General features: G+C 35.8%; 1 protein-coding gene across 1 annotated transcript in view; it reads left to right on the plus strand.

Moving 5' to 3' along the window:
• LOC121373344 (sodium leak channel non-selective protein-like) overlaps nt 1–21219 on the plus strand; it is an 86866-nt gene that overhangs the window by 26519 nt on the left and 39128 nt on the right. Inside the window, exons 14-19 of the mRNA XM_041499927.1 lie at nt 9323–9397; nt 15220–15293; nt 17141–17395; nt 19733–19843; nt 20464–20634; nt 20931–21110. Of these exons, the coding sequence (XP_041355861.1) occupies nt 9323–9397; nt 15220–15293; nt 17141–17395; nt 19733–19843; nt 20464–20634; nt 20931–21110 (866 nt within the window). The remainder of the gene's footprint in view (nt 1–9322; nt 9398–15219; nt 15294–17140; nt 17396–19732; nt 19844–20463; nt 20635–20930; nt 21111–21219) is intronic.

Raw genomic sequence — 21219 nt, forward strand, 5'->3', positions numbered from 1 at the left:
AGCCCAGCTGGCTATTGAAAAAAAAAATCTTATTCCCATAGTCCTGCAGAGTACAGTGGGTTGTAGGATCAATCACCCGAAATGGAACAAATGTCATCAGCCAAAATGTCTGCTATTAAAGTGGTACCCAGGTCAAACGGTCAACTTTCAGATTATACATAATTTGTAAAAAACCCAACCCAAAAACATAAAAAAACTTAATATTCTATAACTTTCATTTGACCAATCAAAACACTGCTTGTATACATTTGACAACTCTAAACTTGTATATGATTTTCTCAATAACAGAACAACATGGGTAATGGAATTTTGTGTTTAAATGCCAATACCTCTTCTTCTTGTATAATCAAAGACAGGTTAACTAATGAGGCATACAACCAACAATGAAGCATGCATGCTCTAATTTTTCCAAATTTTGTAATGAGCAAGGAACTTTAATTTCTTAACCTAATACATACATCTCTCTCTCTCTCTCTCTCTGCTCTCTCTCTCTCTCTCTCTCTCTCTCGCTGTCTCTCTCTCTCTGTCTCTCTCTCTCTCTCTCTCTTTTCTTTCTTTCTTTCTTTCTTTCTCTCTCTCTCTCTCACTCTTAATACCCACACAAAATACCCACACACAGGTTGACATTTTGACCGAGATCCCATTAATGGTAGACATTTTATCCCTCGACATATTGACCATTGACATTTTAACCGCTGACATTTTGTCCTTTGACATTCTGTCTGCTCACCAGTTACTGTACCGTAACTGTGTGTGTCTCGTGTTTGTGATCTGCATCAGCTTGTCCAAGAGTTATTCCCTTTGTCCATGTGAGTGTCAAGTTATCATTGATAATGCATTTGTATTAAAAGTTTCAGTGAAGCACTCGCCTGAGGTGCTTGGGTTACAGGATCGAACCATCAATGGTGGATTCAAGCTCTGATTGATTTTTTCCCATCCCAACCAGATTTTTTGGATGCTCGGTATCATTTTCAAAATTGATGGTTCATTTTGGTGAATGATAAGATTCTAGCATACTTTAGTCATTCGTGAGGTTGTCATGCAGTCGAAAGAATAGTGTTCCATTACATGTAGGTGCTAATTAGGCACTTAGTTTTGAAAGGATGACGCAGGGCTTGGGTCCTTTTCTTATAGGTAGGTCGTAGGGTTTTACGTGCACATTCAGAACAAGCTGTTGTAGCGCCCACCTGTCATATGGACAGAAAAAGGGACCGACCCTGCTGACAAGTGCAAGGGAGCACCAGCAGCTCGACCATGGTCGGTAGCAGGCAGGGGCAAGTTTGATGCTATTGAATTTTGAATATCCCGTAGGATTACGTCAAAAAGAAAATATGGTGCAGTTTTCATGAAGGAATTTTTGTGCAGTTTTGGCCGGTTCGCCGAAAGGTAAAAAGGGGAACTATACATGTTATTTTTGAACATTTAATGTAGCTCGTTTTTCCTTATATGCTGGGGGTTTTCATATTCATTGACCCAGATGGATTTTCTAAACTTGTGTGAATTGACTGGTTCCATGCTGGCATGTGTGAATGTACAAACTGCAGAAATCAGTCTATAGTTTTGATAAATCAAATGGTATAACTATAAAGGATGATGTGTTATGAGAATACAATATTCTGGCTGCTTGCAGTGTAATTTCAGGACAATCATTTTACTGGATTCTTTTAAGTTGTCAGTTCAATTTGAATATTAGGGTTAGGTGGACTCGGTATATTATCATGACAATCTTGTTGGTGAATAAAACAAGATTAAACTACTTTTTAAAAAACCAACATGTACTGTCTGCAGAGAGTAGATGAATATTTATAAAACATTTTTTCTTTTGCTGTTTGTTTTTCTTGGATATAATGTACATTTGTGTACAGCAAACCATATTTTCAGGCAAACCTATTCATACACACGTACCATGACATATCCTTGTTAGTGGGTGAACAAATCTGAATTACTTTTTAACCTGAATATATTTTCTTCTTTTTTATGTGTGTACGGAGAAGTTAATAAATGTTTTAATAAAATGTCTCTTTTTTTATTGTTTGTATTTCTAACTACTTTCCTTGTAGGTGTATGCATCTTGTCCGTCTGTTTTCATGGAGGATTTGCCTGCATGACGTGGAGATCTTGCCTATCTGATATGAGAATCCTTCTTCTTTGCATGGCATGATGGTAATTCCACGATTTCTCACTGTGCAGTAGTTACACTGGGCATGGCTGTAACACTGTACACAGGCATATTTATAACATGAATAACACTGGTGGTCACTGCAACATGCTTGTCATATATTACAGTAACAACCTCGGCAATAACCCACAGCAATCGGCAATGCTGTGTAGTTTTTAATTCTCCATGGCAATTTGTTTTTCACGTGTTTTGCCGAAGACATTTTCTTAATTAATTGCAGGGGTTGAGTAAGTATTTACAACATTATAGTTGATGTTTTCAAAATGTTAGTTATTCAAAATGAACAAACTATTTCAAAATATGAAATATGGAGGTCATAATCATTTAAATTATTGTAATACTTATTAAAAACTTGATGCAATATTCCAACCACCATGACTCCCATTTCATTCTCTCTAGGATGACACTGAGTTAAAGATAGCATAGAAACATTTTGTTTCTCATCTTATACAAGACTGCATGTGTATATGACAAATGTGGGTGTGACTTCTTGAGTTATTATGCAGACATTTTGTTTCTTACATCTCATATAACCGGTGCACAGTTACCAATAACACTGTTCATGCTTCACTTAACATACCCTAACATTGGTCTTTTTTACAGATGCATGGCTGCCACCAATTTTTTTCTAAAACACAACATTTGATTGGATGACTTTTCTGCTTCCAGCATTCTCATTGGCTGTTTAACCTATTAGGACCCGATGTTTGATTGGATGACTGCTCTGCTTCCAGCATTCTCATTGGCTGTTTAACTTATTAAGCACAACTTTTTTTTTTCTTCTTTTTTTTGACTTCACTTTTTTTCTTGTTCCTTTTTTCTCAAACAGGCCTTCATGTCTATGTTTCAAATTCAAACCCAGAAAAACTGGATAGAGGTAATGCATATCACCATGGTGCGAACCGGGGAGAGGATCGCACCACTGGTGGCCATATTTTTTATTCTCTACCACGTCTTTGTGACCTTGGTGAGTAGACAGACGTCATCGACTGGTTCTCCGTCTGTCGTGCTCTGTGAAGCTTTGGGCGTTATGTGGATGTTGTAGACATATGGTTTCAGTTGCCAAGGCAACCCACTCTGCTTGGCAATCAAGATTTTGACAGCTTCTCCAACTTTCTCTCGTTAGTGATAGAATTATGTTTTGCTCAGATATGATCAGGGATTTTTTTTTAATGCCTGCAGTTGATCTTTATATAAAATCTGAACTCACTTTTCAGTTAGTTATTGTATATTCATGTTAGTTCATATGCTCACTTAATGAATTTGATTAATAATGGAAAAAAAATAAAAAGAGATATTATTCATAAGTTTTCATTTTTTCTATACTTTTAATTACTAATACTATAATTTGTTTTAATAATTCAATTTTGGCTTTTAAATTTTGTGTTAACAACTAGATAGGCTATAAATGCTACTAACTTTGAAACAAGTTTACCTATGTTAAATCATAATAAACTAATAAATTAATGTGTACAAGTTCACAAATGAAAGCTGAATGGTAAAACACAAAACACACCTTTTAGAATCATGTATAACATTTTCATCCCGTTTGAAAAACAAATATCTGGGGCATAGCCAGAGAGGAAAAAATGCTTGTAAATATCGGTGTCATGGGAAAAATAAAATAAATCTGGGGAACTTCCAGACGAGGCAAGCGCCACGTCTGCCTCATGCTGGCTACACCATTGAATATCTCAACAAAATAATTATATTCTAAGTAAAAAAAACCAGAAACTGAATGATAAATAATCTGGCAACTTAATTATTTTTCAAACATTCTAGCTTTTTGTGTTATTTTTTCAGTGGTATAAAATAAAAACCATGGAAACTGTGCGGTTTATGTTTTGTGTCATATTTGAGCAACATGTAGATTTAGGTCCGGTTTGAGGGTGAAGTGCCACCCTCAGTGGAACAGTTAGTGTCATATTTTAACTGTTCCATGAACATGTTGTATTCTCAGACAAATATCTTAAGACTTTTGTTTAGAAAGTAGCATATGTCATTTTTGTATCCCTCTATTGAAACTTGTCAGTTCTAATTGTGATCCGATTGGTATTTAGGTTTGGCATGGAGTAGTTAAAGGAAGAAATACTTTTTAAAAAAAATTGTGGGGTTTTTCTTTTTAAATTTTTTTTTTTTTTTTTTTTTTTTTTTTTTTTTGTTATTATTTTTTTAAATTATAATTGTAATTATTTAAAAAAGAAAAGAAATATATATAAGATTAGTTTATAATTAAATATTGTATTATGGTAGGGCCTACTGTACAAAACAAAGAAATCATCTGCATATCTGTTTTAAATTGAATTTATAACAAAACTATACATTGTCAATCATTTAATTGTTACATCGGGTGGGGGGGATATTAGTATTGCTTATCATTAATTTTACTAATACTAGTTTTCTGACTGGATGTACATGTGTATATATATATCTATATCTGTATATATATACCTGTATGACTACATCATGACTACTTGTATGTATATAATCGTAAACAATTACATAATATTAATTAATGTTAATTATTACAAATCATAATTTATATTTAGTGTGAGACTGTGACTAGTAAGATTAATATTTAGCTAGTTGTGTATATTTACATGTAGGTATATCTAGAGTAGAAGTCAATACAATCGAACACTGTTGTGTCAGAGTCATGGAGACCAACAGGAAACCGTAAGCTGAATGGAAACAGCAGGTGTAAGGCCACTACACCCTCTTTCCTCTCACTGACCACTAACGATTAACAACTAGCCCACTGTCCTGGACAGACAGCCCAGATAGCTGAGGTGTGTGTGCCCAGGACAGCGTGCTTGAACCTTAATTAGATATAAGCACGAAAATAAGTTTGAAATGAAATAAAATGAAATCACTTTTGTTTTAAGTGGCAGCTCCACATGAAGATAAATTGAAATGAAATGATGTGTTTTGGGTCTATTTGAAGCATTCAATGACTTCAACCTTTCTGTACTTGTATCAACATTAGTAATATTCTGACTCTGGTAAGTATGACACAATAGTGGTTGACTGTACCCACATGTACCGGTACATGTAACTTACAGTAGACTTAAAAAGATATTTGTCTGACTGTGGTGTTCAGTTATTTCAGTTACCAGCAGCAAGGGTAAACAATCTCAATAGTGATAAATTGCATGGATACATTGAGTGACTATTTTTTTCTAAAATACACAGTTAATAAACTTCTTTTTTTAATATACATAATTTAATTAAATTAATTAATTTTGTAGCAATAAAATATTAAGAATATATTTATTTGAAATATTTATTTTTAGTACATATTCATGTATAGAGTTTAATTAAGCTGGAAGAATTTTATTTTTTTTAGCAATTTGGTGAATTTGATTTTAAAAAATCTAGCCACATTCAAGTAACATTCAGTTAAACAGAATTATTGTTTCAAATAACTAAACACATACAAACAACACAGTTTTTTAATTAACCTTTTGGTGAAATTGTAATGATCACCAAATTCTCACCAAAATACTCGCCAAATTCAACTTAAATCACATTTGGTGATTTCGCGAAACGACATCTTAAACCCAGTGTTACTAATTGCTAAACAGTTAATATGATTTATTTTATGGCAATCAAATTATTAAGTTTTTCTTTTCAGTATGCCTTATTTTATGTACATGAAGTACTTAATCATCAATAATCACTGGGAAAAAAAGTTTAGGAATTTGTCTGTTTAATCATGACTGGTATATCAAAGGTGGTGGTATGTGCTATCCTGTCTAGGAAAATGCATATAAAAGATCCCTTGCTGCATTAGAAAAAATGTAGTGGGTTTCCTCTGATGACTATACATGTATGTCAAAATTACCAGATGTTTGACTTCCAATAGCTGATGATTAATGAATCAATGTGCTCTAGTGGTGTTGTTAAACAAACCAAACTTTATTTTTTTCTGTTTAATATAAACTACATATTATATGCATGTAGTTATATTTAAAAGTGATAGGTCCTTAATATCTCTAATGTGGGGATTGTTTTAAAGAAAATTTGTTTTATAGCAGATAACAATGTTTTGTGTTTTTTTCTTTTTCTTCCCCCCCCCCCCCCCCCATTTTTTTTATCTTCTTCCCCACTTTTTTTTAACAAGCTAGTCCCCTGTTACTAATTTCAGCTTATATAATGATTATACTTTTAAAATACATTTCTCCCCCCCCCCCCCCACACGCTTTAATTAGAGGCTGATTTGCATTATATAATAACATACCGTACTTGTATTACCGTATTTCTCTAACAATATGTGACTTGCTGTTGTTCATCTGTTAAAACTGACCACACGGCTGTTTGATGGGTTGTTTACGGTAATCGTTATTTCTTTGTCTCAGAGCAAGTTGGAGAAGCGTCGTTTTGAGGCCCGTCATTCTGGGTAGCTTTTTAATTATTATTTTTTTTTTTTTTTTTTTTTTTTTTTTTAATACAGTGCTATATCCATAGCAACAGAATGTTGTCAGCAAACTTCCTTTTGTAATCTTCAGTATGTTTGTTTCTTGTTTTGTGTTGTGGTTTTGTTTGATATTCAGTTTAACCTATAATTGCATTTAATATTTTACAATATGTATATTATGTACATACAGTTGAATCCCGTTGGCTTGAACCCCGTCATTGTTAAAAAAAAGTGTTTGATCCATTGGGTAGTTCGGTCTAACCATTCAGTTAACATAGTGTAAGTGTAACTTGGGACTTTGCTTTTGGTTCGAGCGTTGCGGTGTATTCGACCCTTCCAAGTTCAACCCAACGAGATTCTACTGTATATATAATTAATATATATATATATATAATTGCACTTCAAACAGTATATTGAATTTGTTAATTTAAAATAAAATGTCTCCATTAGTACATGTATACTGATACTTGTTTTTCACAGTTATACCTATATATATGTACATTGTAGCTGTTGGAAGTGATCTGAAAATGTAGTTTTCCTTTTAAAACAATATAATCTATTAGTCAAATGTAGTTTTCCTTTAAAAACAACATAATTAATCTCTTGGTCAAAATTATTTTTCACAGTGTATAAATCTTTTGTTACTGGTTTCTCCTACAAAGCACTGGAATTCAATTTAAAGTTTATGTTATTCACATAAAAATCAGTGACTGGTGTTGATTGCAAGTTTACAAACAGATTTAATCTTTCTTGATGTTATTGAAATAATAATAAATAGTCCCTAATTGAGAACCAGTATCTGGTCACATTCTTGCCCCCCTTCCCAAGCTAAACTCTGGTCATCCCCAGTGAGACCACATCTCTCCCCCAAATTAAACTCAGCTAGTCAAATACAGAGTCAAAGTCAAACATGTATTGTCCATTTTTGAGCAATTATCTTGAAATATGAGTTCGAGGATGAAGCCTATGACATACTCCATTAGGGACAGGATGTAGCCCAGTGATACAGCATTCCCTCGATGCGCGGACAGTGTGGGATCAATCCCCATCAGTGGGCCCATTGGGCTATGTCTCGTTACAGCCAGTGCACCACAACTGGTATATCAAAGGCCGTGGTATGTACTATTCTGTCTGTGGGATGATGCATATAAAAGATCCCTTGCTGCTAATTGGAAAGAGTAGCCCATGAAGTGGCGACAGCGGGTTTCCTCTCTCAGTATCTGTGTGGTCCTTAACCATATGTCTGATGCCATATAACCATAAATAAAATGTGTTAAGTGCATCGTTAAATAAAACATGTCTTTCTTTCTTTTACTCCATTACTCATTAGCTTACTTTTATCCAAAAACATTCTGAATGTAACTGTTACTATTACTCAAAATTCAATTTGAAGACCCTGGATATTAAACGAGGTGTGATCTATATTTATATATGGCCCATTAGATCCTACATGTATTCTACTCTGTCCTGAAGAACACGACCTTACAGTGAAGACAAGCTATTTTGTTGGTTTCTCATTATTTGAAAGTACCTGTACATGAATTACAACTGATTAATAATTATACAGTAAAACCTCTTAAAACCGGACCCTTTGTAAACCGGAATTCCTCCAAAACTGGACATTTTTCAGTCCGTTTTTAAAAATCAGTACAGAAAATAACCTCTCTAAACCAGATACCTCTTAAAACCAGACATTTTACTTGGTCTATAGGGTGTCCAGTTTAGAGGGTTTTCACTGTAGCCAGTAAATTGCAAAACAATAGCCATTACAGATATGCCACCAACACCAGTTTCTGAATCTCTGTGTTTTATCTTAAATTACTGCTGTCCGTTATTGTCATTGGTATTTATGTAAAATATCTGGCTTTTGTCTGGTTCGTAGATGTTTAGAATTGTTTAAATTTAATGTTCATATATCACTAAGCGTAGGAAAAGCTAAAGGAATAGAATAATTATGTGTACAATTTTACGCCTTAGGGAATATTTAATAGGTTTAACAGTTCCCATTTTATATGTATGTTAAAACTAATTATTTAAACTTCATTAAATGTTTGACAAATGAAAATGACCTAAATTTAAAGTTCTTAAATTTAGTATTTGAAATAAGTTATATATGAACACAATATCAGACCCTTTTTAGAAGATTTTCTGGAGCCTGTGTTGACACTGCAGTCCCTAAAATGGACATTCACAAGAAAAGCAGTTATATTTCAAACACCCTGGACTTGATACATTTTACAAGGAATACCAGGCCCCCGGTCTTTCATGTATACATCTCATATAATTAATTGCCAAAATCACTATTTGAATATATTTTAGATCTTGTAGACAATTGTATTAATATGTAACAATTCAGTGTCCTTCCTCCAAATGCTCTCTCGTCCCTATCTTTTTGAGGGCATTAATATGCAATTTTCTTAATTCTGCAACGGAAGTAGGTGATATGGTTATGGGAATATACTACTACTGTGTGATACATTCTTTTAGTTTTCATTCATATAATATATAGTATTTGATTTTTAAATAATTTAAAATAAATATAACAGTTAAAAATATTATAATTACTGTGTTAAGTATAGTAGTAAGCATTATGCATTAAAAGCTATAGAAATTTTAAAACATTGATATACAGATAATTGTGTAACTAATGATCATGTTGATATTTCTGCTTAATAATACTGAATACATTTAATGGTCTTACATGTTTCTGTGTGTGATTTCTCCAGATAGTTATAAGCTTGTTTGTGGCTGTCATTCTGGACAATTTGGAGTTGGATGAAGACATAAAGAAACTGAAGCAGGTAAATATTCGTGAAATGGTCTGTTTGCTATCATTTGTAGTGAACATGTGGATAAAAACTTGAAGATAATAATTTATGTTTTAATTGGTGGTGTCACATGTAAATTTGTGGCAAGTGTAAGGTGAGATTTTGTTTTCTGTTAGTAAAGACTGCGTCAACTTTGCCATTTTCTCAACACTAAAAGTATATTCTCAGAGTTACAACTGACCTAATATCACTATTGTTACATCGCACGCATAATTTGCATAATTACAAGTAGATCATGAGTATCAAAACATATTTTGTGTTTAACATTATTGAAGTGGATTATTACTATGTTTTGTTTTGTTTATTGCATATTTCTAAATGACTGTTCTCAATATGAAAATAATATAATATTATCACTATATTTAACTTTATTTCTGACCACCTTGTCTCATTTTCTGTGTTGCTTGAAGACGAGAGACATTCATTAACTTTATTGCTGACTACCTTGCTGTTTTATTTTTTGTTTTAGCTGAAGACATGAGAGATGAATAAACTTTATTGTGATCTGCATGTTGTTGTATTTTTATGTTAGCTGAAGGTGCAAGACATAAATTAACTTTATTGCTAACTTCTCTGTTTATTTTATTTTCTGTTAAATGAAGGTGCAAGACATAAATTAACTTTATTGCTAACTTCTCTGTTTATTTTATTTTCTGTTAAATGAAGGTGCAAGACACAAATTAACTTATATTGCTAACCTCTGTGTTTATTTTACTTTCTGTTAGCTGAAGGCGAGAGACATGAATTAACTTTATTGTAATCTGTGTGTTGTTTTATATTTTGTTTGTTAGCTGAAGGCGAGGGAGATGAATTAACGTTATTGTAATCTGTGTGTCTGTCAGCTGAAGGCGAGGGAGATGAATTAACGTTATTGTAATCTGTGTGTTTGTTAGCTGAAGGCGAGGGAGATGAATTAACTTTATTGTAATCTGTGTGTTTGTTAGCTGAAGGCGAGGGAGATGAATTAACGTTATTGTAATCTGTGTGTTTGTCAGCTGAAGGCGAGGGAGATGAATTAACGTTATTGTAATCTGTGTGTTTGTCAGCTGAAGGCGAGGGAGATGAATTAACTTTATTGTAATCTGTGTGTTTGTTAGCTGAAGGCGAGGGAGATGAATTAACGTTATTGTAATCTGTGTGTTTGTTAGCTGAAGGCGAGGGAGATGAATTAACGTTATTGTAATCTGTGTGTTTGTCAGCTGAAGGCGAGGGAGATGAATTAACTTTATTGTAATCTGTGTGTTTGTCAGCTGAAGGCGAGGGAGATGAATTAACGTTATTGTAATCTGTGTGTTTGTCAGCTGAAGGCGAGGGAGATGAATTAACGTTATTGTAATCTGTGTGTTTGTCAGCTGAAGGCGAGGGAGATGAATTAACGTTATTGTAATCTGTGTGTTTGTCAGCTGAAGGCGAGGGAGATGAATTAACTTTATTGTGTTTTATATCTTGTTTGTCAGCTGAAGGCGAGGGAGATGAATTAACGTTATTGTAATCTGTGTGTTTGTCAGCTGAAGGCGAGGGAGATGAATTAACGTTATTGTAATCTGTGTGTTTGTTAGCTGAAGGCGAGGGAGATGAATTAACGTTATTGTAATCTGTGTGTTTGTTAGCTGAAGGCGAGGGAGATGAATTAACTTTATTGTAATCTGTGTGTTTGTCAGCTGAAGGCGAGGGAGATGAATTAACGTTATTGTAATCTGTGTGTTTGTCAGCTGAAGGTGAGGGAGATGAATTAACGTTATTGTAATCTGTGTGTTTGTCAGCTGAAGGCGAGGGAGATGAATTAACTTTATTGTGTTTTATATCTTGTTTGTTAGCTGAAGGCGAGGGAGATGAATTAACGTTATTGTAATCTGTGTGTTTGTCAGCTGAAGGCGAGGGAGATGAATTAACTTTATTGTGTTTTATATCTTGTTTGTCAGCTGAAGGCGAGGGAGATGAATTAACGTTATTGTAATCTGTGTGTTTGTCAGCTGAAGGCGAGGGAGATGAATTAACGTTATTGTAATCTGTGTGTTTGTTAGCTGAAGGCGAGGGAGATGAATTAACGTTATTGTAATCTGTGTGTTTGTCAGCTGAAGGCGAGGGAGATGAATTAACGTTATTGTAATCTGTGTGTTTGTCAGCTGAAGGCGAGGGAGATGAATTAACGTTATTGTAATCTGTGTGTTTGTCAGCTGAAGGCGAGGGAGATGAATTAACGTTATTGTAATGTTTTATATTCTGTCTGTCAGCTGAAGGCGAGGGAGATGAATTAACTTTATTGTGTTTTATATCTTGTTTGTTAGCTGAAGGCGAGGGAGATGAATTAACGTTATTGTAATCTGTGTGTTTGTCAGCTGAAGGCGAGGGAGATGAATTAACGTTATTGTAATCTGTGTGTTTGTTAGCTGAAGGTGAGGGAGATGAATTAACGTTATTGTAATCTGTGTGTTTGTTAGCTGAAGGCGAGGGAGATGAATTAACTTTATTGTAATCTGTGTGTTTGTCAGCTGAAGGCGAGGGAGATGAATTAACGTTATTGTAATCTGTGTGTTTGTCAGCTGAAGGCGAGGGAGATGAATTAACGTTATTGTAATCTGTGTGTTTGTCAGCTGAAGGCGAGGGAGATGAATTAACTTTATTGTAATCTGTGTGTTTGTCAGCTGAAGGCGAGGGAGATGAATTAACTTTATTGTAATCTGTGTGTTTGTCAGCTGAAGGCGAGGGAGATGAATTAACGTTATTGTAATCTGTGTGTTTGTCAGCTGAAGGTGAGGGAGATGAATTAACGTTATTGTAATCTGTGTGTTTGTCAGCTGAAGGCGAGGGAGATGAATTAACTTTATTGTAATCTGTGTGTTTGTCAGCTGAAGGCGAGGGAGATGAATTAACGTTATTGTAATCTGTGTGTTTGTCAGCTGAAGGCGAGGGAGATGAATTAACTTTATTGTGTTTTATATCTTGTTTGTTAGCTGAAGGCGAGGGAGATGAATTAACTTTATTGTAATCTGTGTGTTTGTCAGCTGAAGGCGAGGGAGATGAATTAACGTTATTGTAATCTGTGTGTTTGTCAGCTGAAGGCGAGGGAGATGAATTAACGTTATTGTAATCTGTGTGTTTGTCAGCTGAAGGCGAGGGAGATGAATTAACTTTATTGTGTTTTATATCTTGTTTGTTAGCTGAAGGCGAGGGAGATGAATTAACTTTATTGTAATCTGTGTGTTGTTAGCTGAAGGCGAGGGAGATGAATTAACTTTATTGTAATCTGTGTGTTGTTTTATATTTTGTTTGTCAGCTGAAGGCGAGGGAGATGAATTAACTTTATTGTAATCTGTGTGTTTGTCAGCTGAAGGCGAGGGAGATGAATTAACGTTATTGTAATCTGTGTGTTTGTCAGCTGAAGGCAAGGGAGATGAATTAACTTTATTGTGTTTTATATCTTGTTTGTTAGCTGAAGGCGAGGGAGATGAATTAACTTTATTGTAATCTGTGTGTTTGTTAGCTGAAGGCGAGGGAGATGAATTAACGTTATTGTAATCTGTGTGTTTGTCAGCTGAAGGCGAGGGAGATGAATTAACGTTATTGTAATCTGTGTGTTTGTCAGCTGAAGGCGAGGGAGATGATATTAACTTTATTGTAATCTGTGTGTTTGTCAGCTGAAGGCGAGGGAGATGAATTAACGTTATTGTAATCTGTGTGTTTGTCAGCTGAAGGCGAGGGAGATGAATTAACGTTATTGTAATCTGTGTGTTTGTCAGCTGAAGGCGAGGGAGATGAATTAACGTTATTGTAATCTGTGTGTTTGTCAGCTGAAGGCGAGGGAGATGAATTAACGTTATTGTAATCTGTGTGTTTGTCAGCTGAAGGCGAGGGAGATGAATTAACGTTATTGTAATCTGTGTGTTTGTCAGCTGAAGGCGAGGGAGATGAATTAACGTTATTGTAATCTGTGTGTTTGTCAGCTGAAGGCGAGGGAGATGAATTAACGTTATTGTAATCTGTGTGTTTGTCAGCTGAAGGCGAGGGAGATGAATTAACGTTATTGTAATCTGTGTGTTTGTCAGCTGAAGGCGAGGGAGATGAATTAATGTTATTGTAATCTGTGTGTTTGTCAGCTGAAGGCGAGGGAGATGAATTAACTTTATTGTAATCTGTGTGTTTGTCAGCTGAAGGCGAGGGAGATGAATTAACGTTATTGTAATCTGTGTGTTTGTCAGCTGAAGGCGAGGGAGATGAATTAACTTTATTGTAATCTGTGTGTTTGTCAGCTGAAGGCGAGGGAGATGAATTAACGTTATTGTAATCTGTGTGTTTGTCAGCTGAAGGCGAGGGAGATGAATTAACGTTATTGTAATGTTTTATATTCTGTCTGTCAGCTGAAGGCGAGGGAGATGAATTAACGTTATTGTAATCTGTGTGTTTGTCAGCTGAAGGCGAGGGAGATGAATTAACGTTATTGTAATCTGTGTGTTTGTCAGCTGAAGGCGAGGGAGATGAATTAACGTTATTGTAATCTGTGTGTTTGTTAGCTGAAGGCGAGGGAGATGAATTAACTTTATTGTAATCTGTGTGTTTGTCAGCTGAAGGCGAGGGAGATGAATTAACGTTATTGTAATCTGTGTATTTGTCACCTGAAAGCGAGGGAGATGAATTAACTTTATTGTAATCTGTGTGTTTGTCAGCTGAAGGCGAGGGAGATGAATTAACGTTATTGTAATCTGTGTGTTTGTCAGCTGAAGGCGAGGGAGATGAATTAACTTTATTGTAATCTGTGTGTCTGTCAGCTGAAGGCGAGGGAGATGAATTAACGTTATTGTAATCTGTGTGTTTGTCAGCTGAAGGTGAGGGAGATGAATTAACGTTATTGTAATCTGTGTGTTTGTTAGCTGAAGGCGAGGGAGATGAATTAACTTTATTGTAATCTGTGTGTTTGTCAGCTGAAGGCGAGGGAGATGAATTAACGTTATTGTAATCTGTGTGTTTGTCAGCTGAAGGCGAGGGAGATGAATTAACGTTATTGTAATCTGTGTGTTTGTCAGCTGAAGGCGAGGGAGATGAATTAACTTTATTGTGTTTTATATTCTGTTTGTCAGCTGAAGGCGAGGGAGATGAATTAACGTTATTGTAATCTGTGTGTTTGTCAGCTGAAGGCGAGGGAGATGAATTAACGTTATTGTAATCTGTGTGTTTGTTAGCTGAAGGCGAGGGAGATGAATTAACTTTATTGTAATCTGTGTGTTTGTCAGCTGAAGGCGAGGGAGATGAATTAACGTTATTGTAATCTGTGTGTTTGTCAGCTGAAGGCGAGGGAGATGAATTAACGTTATTGTAATGTTTTATATTCTGTTTGTCAGCTGAAGGCGAGGGAGATGAATTAACGTTATTGTAATGTTTTATATTCTGTTTGTCAGCTGAAGGAGAGGGAGATGAGTTAACGTTATTGCAATGTTTTATATTCTGTTTGTCAGCTGAAGGCGAGGGAGATGAATTAACGTTATTGTAATGTTTTATATTCTGTTTGTCAGCTGAAGTCGAGGGAGATGAGTTAACGTTATTGCAATGTTTTATATTCTGTTTGTCAGCTGAAGGCGAGGGAGATGAGTTAACGTTATTGCAATGTTTTATATTCTGTTTGTCAGCTGAAGGAGAGGGAGATGAGTTAACGTTATTGCAATGTTTTATATTCCGTTTGTCAGCTGAAGGTGAGGGAGATGAATTAACGTTATTGTAATCTGTGTGTATATTTTGTCTGTCAGCTGAAGGCGAGGGAGATGAGTTAATGTTATTGTAATGTTTTATATTCTGTCTGTCAGCTGAAGGCGAGGGAGATGAGCGCTGGCACACAGCAGACACTGCCACTCAGACTGAGGATATTCTCAAAGTTTCCGTAAGTAACTGAATATTTCCACAACAGGAAAGAAAAGAATGTGACACCAGGCTCGGCATATTTTAAACTACATGTACGGCTAAGTGGTGGTGTCTTACATACTGTTAATTCAACACTTGGTCAAGATTCAAAGAGGAAATTTGTTGCCACTACAGTTTGCTCAGTGTTTCTGCCAGAAAGAAATTCATGGGTATGGCGCTATGGAATTGATTGCAACCACAGTCAACAGGGGGTATGGGGGGGGGGGGCTTGGGGGACCTGCCCTAGAAAGAAAATGGGTTAAGTTTACGGTTAGGGTTATGAAAATCATACAGTAATAATAAAGAGTAATTCATTTTGTCAAAAAGTGAAGTTAAAAAACAAATATTGTTATGGCACCATACCCATTTTACCCTCTGGCAGAAATCCTGCAGTGCTCCTACTAGTAGTAGTTGGGATGTTTTGGACTGGGTCATGTATTGTTTGGACTATTTCATGAAATGTTTAGACCAGTCCATGGAATGTTTGGACCAGTCCATCAAATGTTTGGACCAGTCCATCAAATGTTTGAACCGGTCCATGGGATGTTTGGACCGTTTCGTGGGATGTTTAGACCAGTACATGGAATGTTTGAACTGGTCCATGGAATGTTTGAACCGGTCCGTGGGATGTTTGGACCATTTCGTGGGATGTTTAGACCAGTACATGGAATGTTTGGACCAGTCCATCAAATGTTTGAACCGGTCCATGGGATGTTTGGACCGTTTCGTGGGATGTTTAGACCAGTACATGGAATGTTTGGACCGATCCATGGAATGTTTGAACCAGTCTCTAGATAATGAGCTGATATTTTGTGTATAGTTTTAGCATGTACAGTTCTAGATCAAGTTTGACTGTCATGGAGATTTATCCATTTTTCACAGTTATAGCCAGATAAAGTTTGACTTTTAATAGCAATTTGTTCAAGGACCACAACTCTCTAAAATGGAATGTATCAGTTCTTGACAAGAGTTATGACCCTTGAACTTTGGAGGGGGGAGGGGGGGCAACTATTTGACTGAAGTGACAGGGGAGAGCATGTCGTTTGTAAACATGTGTAACTTGTTGACATTGAAGACTTGTTTGTGGTAATTCCGGCCCATGCAAAAGTAGTGCTTTTTGTGTAAAATGGGTGTACTCCGGCCAGGTTTAGAGGGTGTGTTTGTTTAAACCAATATCCTGAGAGAAAGAACTGGACAGCAGGGGTTGTCCTTTTCAGGGTACAGGTATGTGTCCACCCGGGCCGGCAAAGGTACATACAAAAATCCACGGGCCTGCTGATATTAATAATAATGTTATAGCCACTAAGGCTATATAGAAACATATAGCGAAATTAATTGTGGTCTGTGGCCTACTCTCAGAATGCTTGTTTTATCAATTCTTGACAGATTGTTTGCCTTGAACTTTGTGTGTGAGGCCCAGTAGGGGACATGTATTGTTTTAGCCATACCCTCAGAATTAATGCTTGTTTTATTTCTGACAAAAGGTTGGTAGGTACTGGGTTCGGATCCCAATCGAGGCATGGGATTTTTAATCCAGATACCGACTCCAAATCCTGAGTGAGTGCTCCGCAAGGCTCAATGGGTAGGTGTAAACCACTTGCACTGACCAGTGATCCATAACTGGTTCAACAAAGGCCATGGTTTGTGCTATCCTGCCTGTGGGAAGTGCAAATAAAAGATCCCTTGCTGCCTGTCATAAAAGGGTTTCCTCTAAAAAACAGTATCAGAATGACTGTATGTTTGACGTCCAATAGCCGATGATAAGATAAAAAATCAATGTGCCCTAGTGGCGTCGTTAAATAAAGCAAACTTTTTTATCTCTGACAGCGACCACCCTCAGATGGTGCGCGTGAACAAGATGCAAGACACGTTCCACATATCGGACGTGCGCGAGAGTTTCATGCGTCAGTTCCAATCATCGGACCGGACGCTGAATCTCGTCGTCGACACGCAGGACAACGACGCGAAAGACATGACATCGTGTCTGAAGCTGGCGCACCTCAAGCTGATCAAACTGCCGCACCACGAGGCCAGGAGCGGTGGAGAGATGGAGAAACGAACGGGGATCAGCTCCATAGTCAGGTAGTAAACTCAACCATATGAAGGTGTAGATTTTATTTTTATTACACCAGCGGGCATTCATAACCGCCAAAATAAAAAATAAAAATTCTCACTTAGAAATTATTATGCATTGGTGTACCACACACAGTAAACATTTTGTTTTTAAAATTTTAATTAGCGACAGTTGGCGATTAGTTGAAAATTGAGGAGTAGTTACTATATTTAACGTTTTAGAATTGTGTAGCAATCTCTGAAATTTGTATAGCAAATTGCGACGCGATACTGAACAAAACGTTTCCTGGCACAATATTATTGGCTGATTTGATGTATGCAAACCATTGACGTTGTTCAGTACTAAATATGACATCACGATTTGGCAAACATACACAATAACATCGCATACTTTAAAGTGTTTGTGTTTACGTGTCTCAGTTTTTATAGATAAACTGGTAATAAAATGCTATTTTACAAATAATAAACAGAACTTTGGTTTTTAAAAATTAGTATAGTGACTGTCATAGTTATAGCAGTTTAATACTCAGAACAGTGTGAAAAGTTGTTAACATCGTTTCTGTAGAGAATACTACATGAGCGGCCGTTAGATACTGTTTATCTTAAAATGAGTTGCAGTGTTCGAGATTGACGGTATCCCGATATCCCAGGGATACCAGAATTTAATTTTGGATACCAGACTTCAAGAACCCAGTATCCCACTGGGATGCCATATAATGTTGTTGGTGGGGTCTTTTAATCCTGTGTTTTTAGTTTTCACTTTAAAAAATGTAAGTTGTCATTTTCTGGTAAGTTAAGTAAAAGTATTTTCGAGCTGTACCCAGTCTAATGCTATGCCATAACAATACCTCCCCCCCCCCTTTTTGCTAATTCCGTTTGATTGCTAATATCACAAATTCTGTGATTTCGATTGCGACGTCTCAATAGACTGGGAACGAGGACATTGTCGTCCAAGTTTGTTATGATATTATTTATGAATTTCATTTAACTGGGATACTAAATTCTCAGGTGGGTTACCAGATTTTGAAATGTTAGTATCCAACTGGGATACTGCCCAAAATGTTTAATCTCGAACACTGAGTTGTTTTAAAATGTACCCAACGAGTTGTAAGATATATGGTATGCATTTTTATACATATCTTTAGAAAAGAGTTTAAAAATAAATTTAAATGCCTTTTCCAACTAAAACCTATGTACGGCTCTAGAGCTTAAAGTTAACTTGTGCGTCACAGACAAGTCAATTTCAGTTTAACTTGTACGTCACATGTAGTGATCGATTTCTACCGTGCTTTTCCATTGGATGGTATGGGATGGGTGATCTGGTCATTACCTAGGTGCAGCCAATCGTATGTCTGTAAAATGTTATTGCACATATATGTGTTAACAAGTACATGTAATATGTGTCATCAAAAATAATGAATAACGGGTGTGTAAGAAATATAAATACAGTTATATACATTTATATTGAAAATAGAATGTTCCTAAAAAAAAACAATGGTTGAGGTAATAAAAAGAATAACAAACTCAGTAGTAGTTATCATCAATTTTATGTCCCTCGAGAATAAAGCTTGTAACAACTGAAAATTATTTCACTCAGGACATAAATTTGATAATAACTGGTAACTAATTTTAACTGATTAACCTCTATTTAATATATACATGTATTTATCCTATATCTTACCAATATTATTCATGTCATAAACCCATTTGTTATTTACCATTATTTAATCAGTTGATTTTTTTGTTGCTGTCAGTGGGTCATTTGTTTACAAGCTAACAAGACCTGTATACATGTACCTGAGCTTAATGTTTTAATAAGATTTAATTAAAGTGTGTAACGTATAACTACATAAATTTTGTGCTAATCGTGATGATGTCATATTACCAATGGAGGCAACTTTAATATTTGTAATGATGTCATATTACTGATGGAGGCAACTTTAATATTTGTAATGATGTTATATTACTGATGGAGGCAACTTTAATATTTGTAATGATGTTATATTACTGATGGAGGTAACTTTAATATTTAAAATTTTATATAAAATATTGTATTTGTTCTACAAACAACACCCCAGCACACATTAGTAAATGAAGCCTGGGCATAACAGTTACTTCTCAAAGAAACGTGCATTTTTTTAAATACGAAAACTGTTATTTTGTGGTATTAGAAATACAGGGATGACCAGAAACACTGTTATTTACACACTAAAATCTACAGTAAGTAATGTCTGATTTCAGTTATTCAAAAATGGCTTTAATATTAAAACATGTGCTGTAGTGTTTAAAAACTAGGTTCTGTCACTTGAATATGATGAATGTATAATACTTGTTGTTGTTTTTCAGAGATTCCAATCAGCAGAAGGTTGTGAGCGGTGGCTCTGCCCAGCTCGTGGCGGCTGGGGGTAAGGCATTGTCATTGCTAGGACAACAGCATCAGATCAGAATGGAACGAAGGTAAGAATCGATTTCTACTACAGTCATCAGTGCCAGAACGTGCCTTGATTTAAAATATTATATTGATTTTAGGTTTATATATGAATCATTCTGTTTATTTTACTTGCAAATTAATTTAAAATATTTAATATAAATCATTAAAAAATATTTTACATCAGAATTAATTTCAAAATTGTTTTATACAAAATTATATAAATCATACAATTTGTTTTATAGCAAAATGAAATTTAAAATGTTTGCAGTAGATTCTTCTGTTTGTTTTAACAAGAGCATGCGAGGCGGCCCAAAAATCTGAAATTTAATTTTAAATATTTACTGTACATCGTAGATACTTGTGTTATGTTTAACAGGACCTCGAAAAGTGTGTTGCAGCCCAGAAATCTGAAATTTAATTTTAAATAATTACCGTTCATTGTAGATTCTTGTGTTACGTTTAATAGGAGCATGCAAGGCAGGTTGCCGCCGAGAAATCTGAAATTTAATTTTAAATATTTACTGTACATCGTAGATACTTATGTTTTATTTAGAAGGACCATTAAAAGCGTGTTGCGGCCCAGAAATGTGAAATTAATTTTAACTATTTACTGTACAATGTAGATTCTTGTGTTTTATTTTAACAGGAGCATGCGCGGCGGGTCGAGGCCTGGCAGTCTCAAGTTGAAGAGTCAGGGGACGATGAAGGAGAACGGCGACATCAGTATGATCCACGCGGGAAGTCTCGCCGGGCGCAGAGCCGACGACTTCGACATCAAAGTCTGGCAGCAGAAAAAACAGCAGGCCGAAATTAAACGGTTAGTTGAGACTATAACTAGTCTAAAAGAACTGGTGGAAGTGGGAGACACAGAAAAAACAGCAGGCCGAGATTAAATGATTAGTTGAGACAATGACTAGTCTAAAAGAACTACAGGGGTGGGGGTGGGTGCTGGGGGGGGGGGGGGACACCTAAAAAAACAGCAGGCCGAAATTAAACAGTTGAGGCTGTAATGCCATATTTAGTCTTACACAAAATTGGAATGATATCTCATTATTTACTTTCTGAATTGTAACATATCAACAAGCCTGTAACACAAACGTTACTGTTTTTCAGAAACCAACAGGAAGAGGAACTGAGAGAAAACCACCCGTACTTCGACACCCCGCTGTTCTTTGTAGGCCGCGAGAGTCGCCTGAGGAAACTCTGTCACCTGATTGTCAACGCCCAGTACAAGTGGCACTCAAGGGACCCAGTCACCGGCAAGGAGATCAAGAGTAAATACAAGCGAATTCAGTGAGTTGTCTCCCTTTTATTTTTGAGTAAATACAAGTTATCTCCCTTTTATTTTGAATAAGTACAAGAAAATTCAGTGAGTCAATTCCCTTTTGTTGTGAGTAAATTA

The sequence above is a fragment of the Gigantopelta aegis genome, chromosome 1, assembly GCF_016097555.1.
Source record: "Gigantopelta aegis isolate Gae_Host chromosome 1, Gae_host_genome, whole genome shotgun sequence".
Lineage (NCBI taxonomy): Eukaryota > Metazoa > Mollusca > Gastropoda > Neomphalida > Peltospiridae > Gigantopelta > Gigantopelta aegis.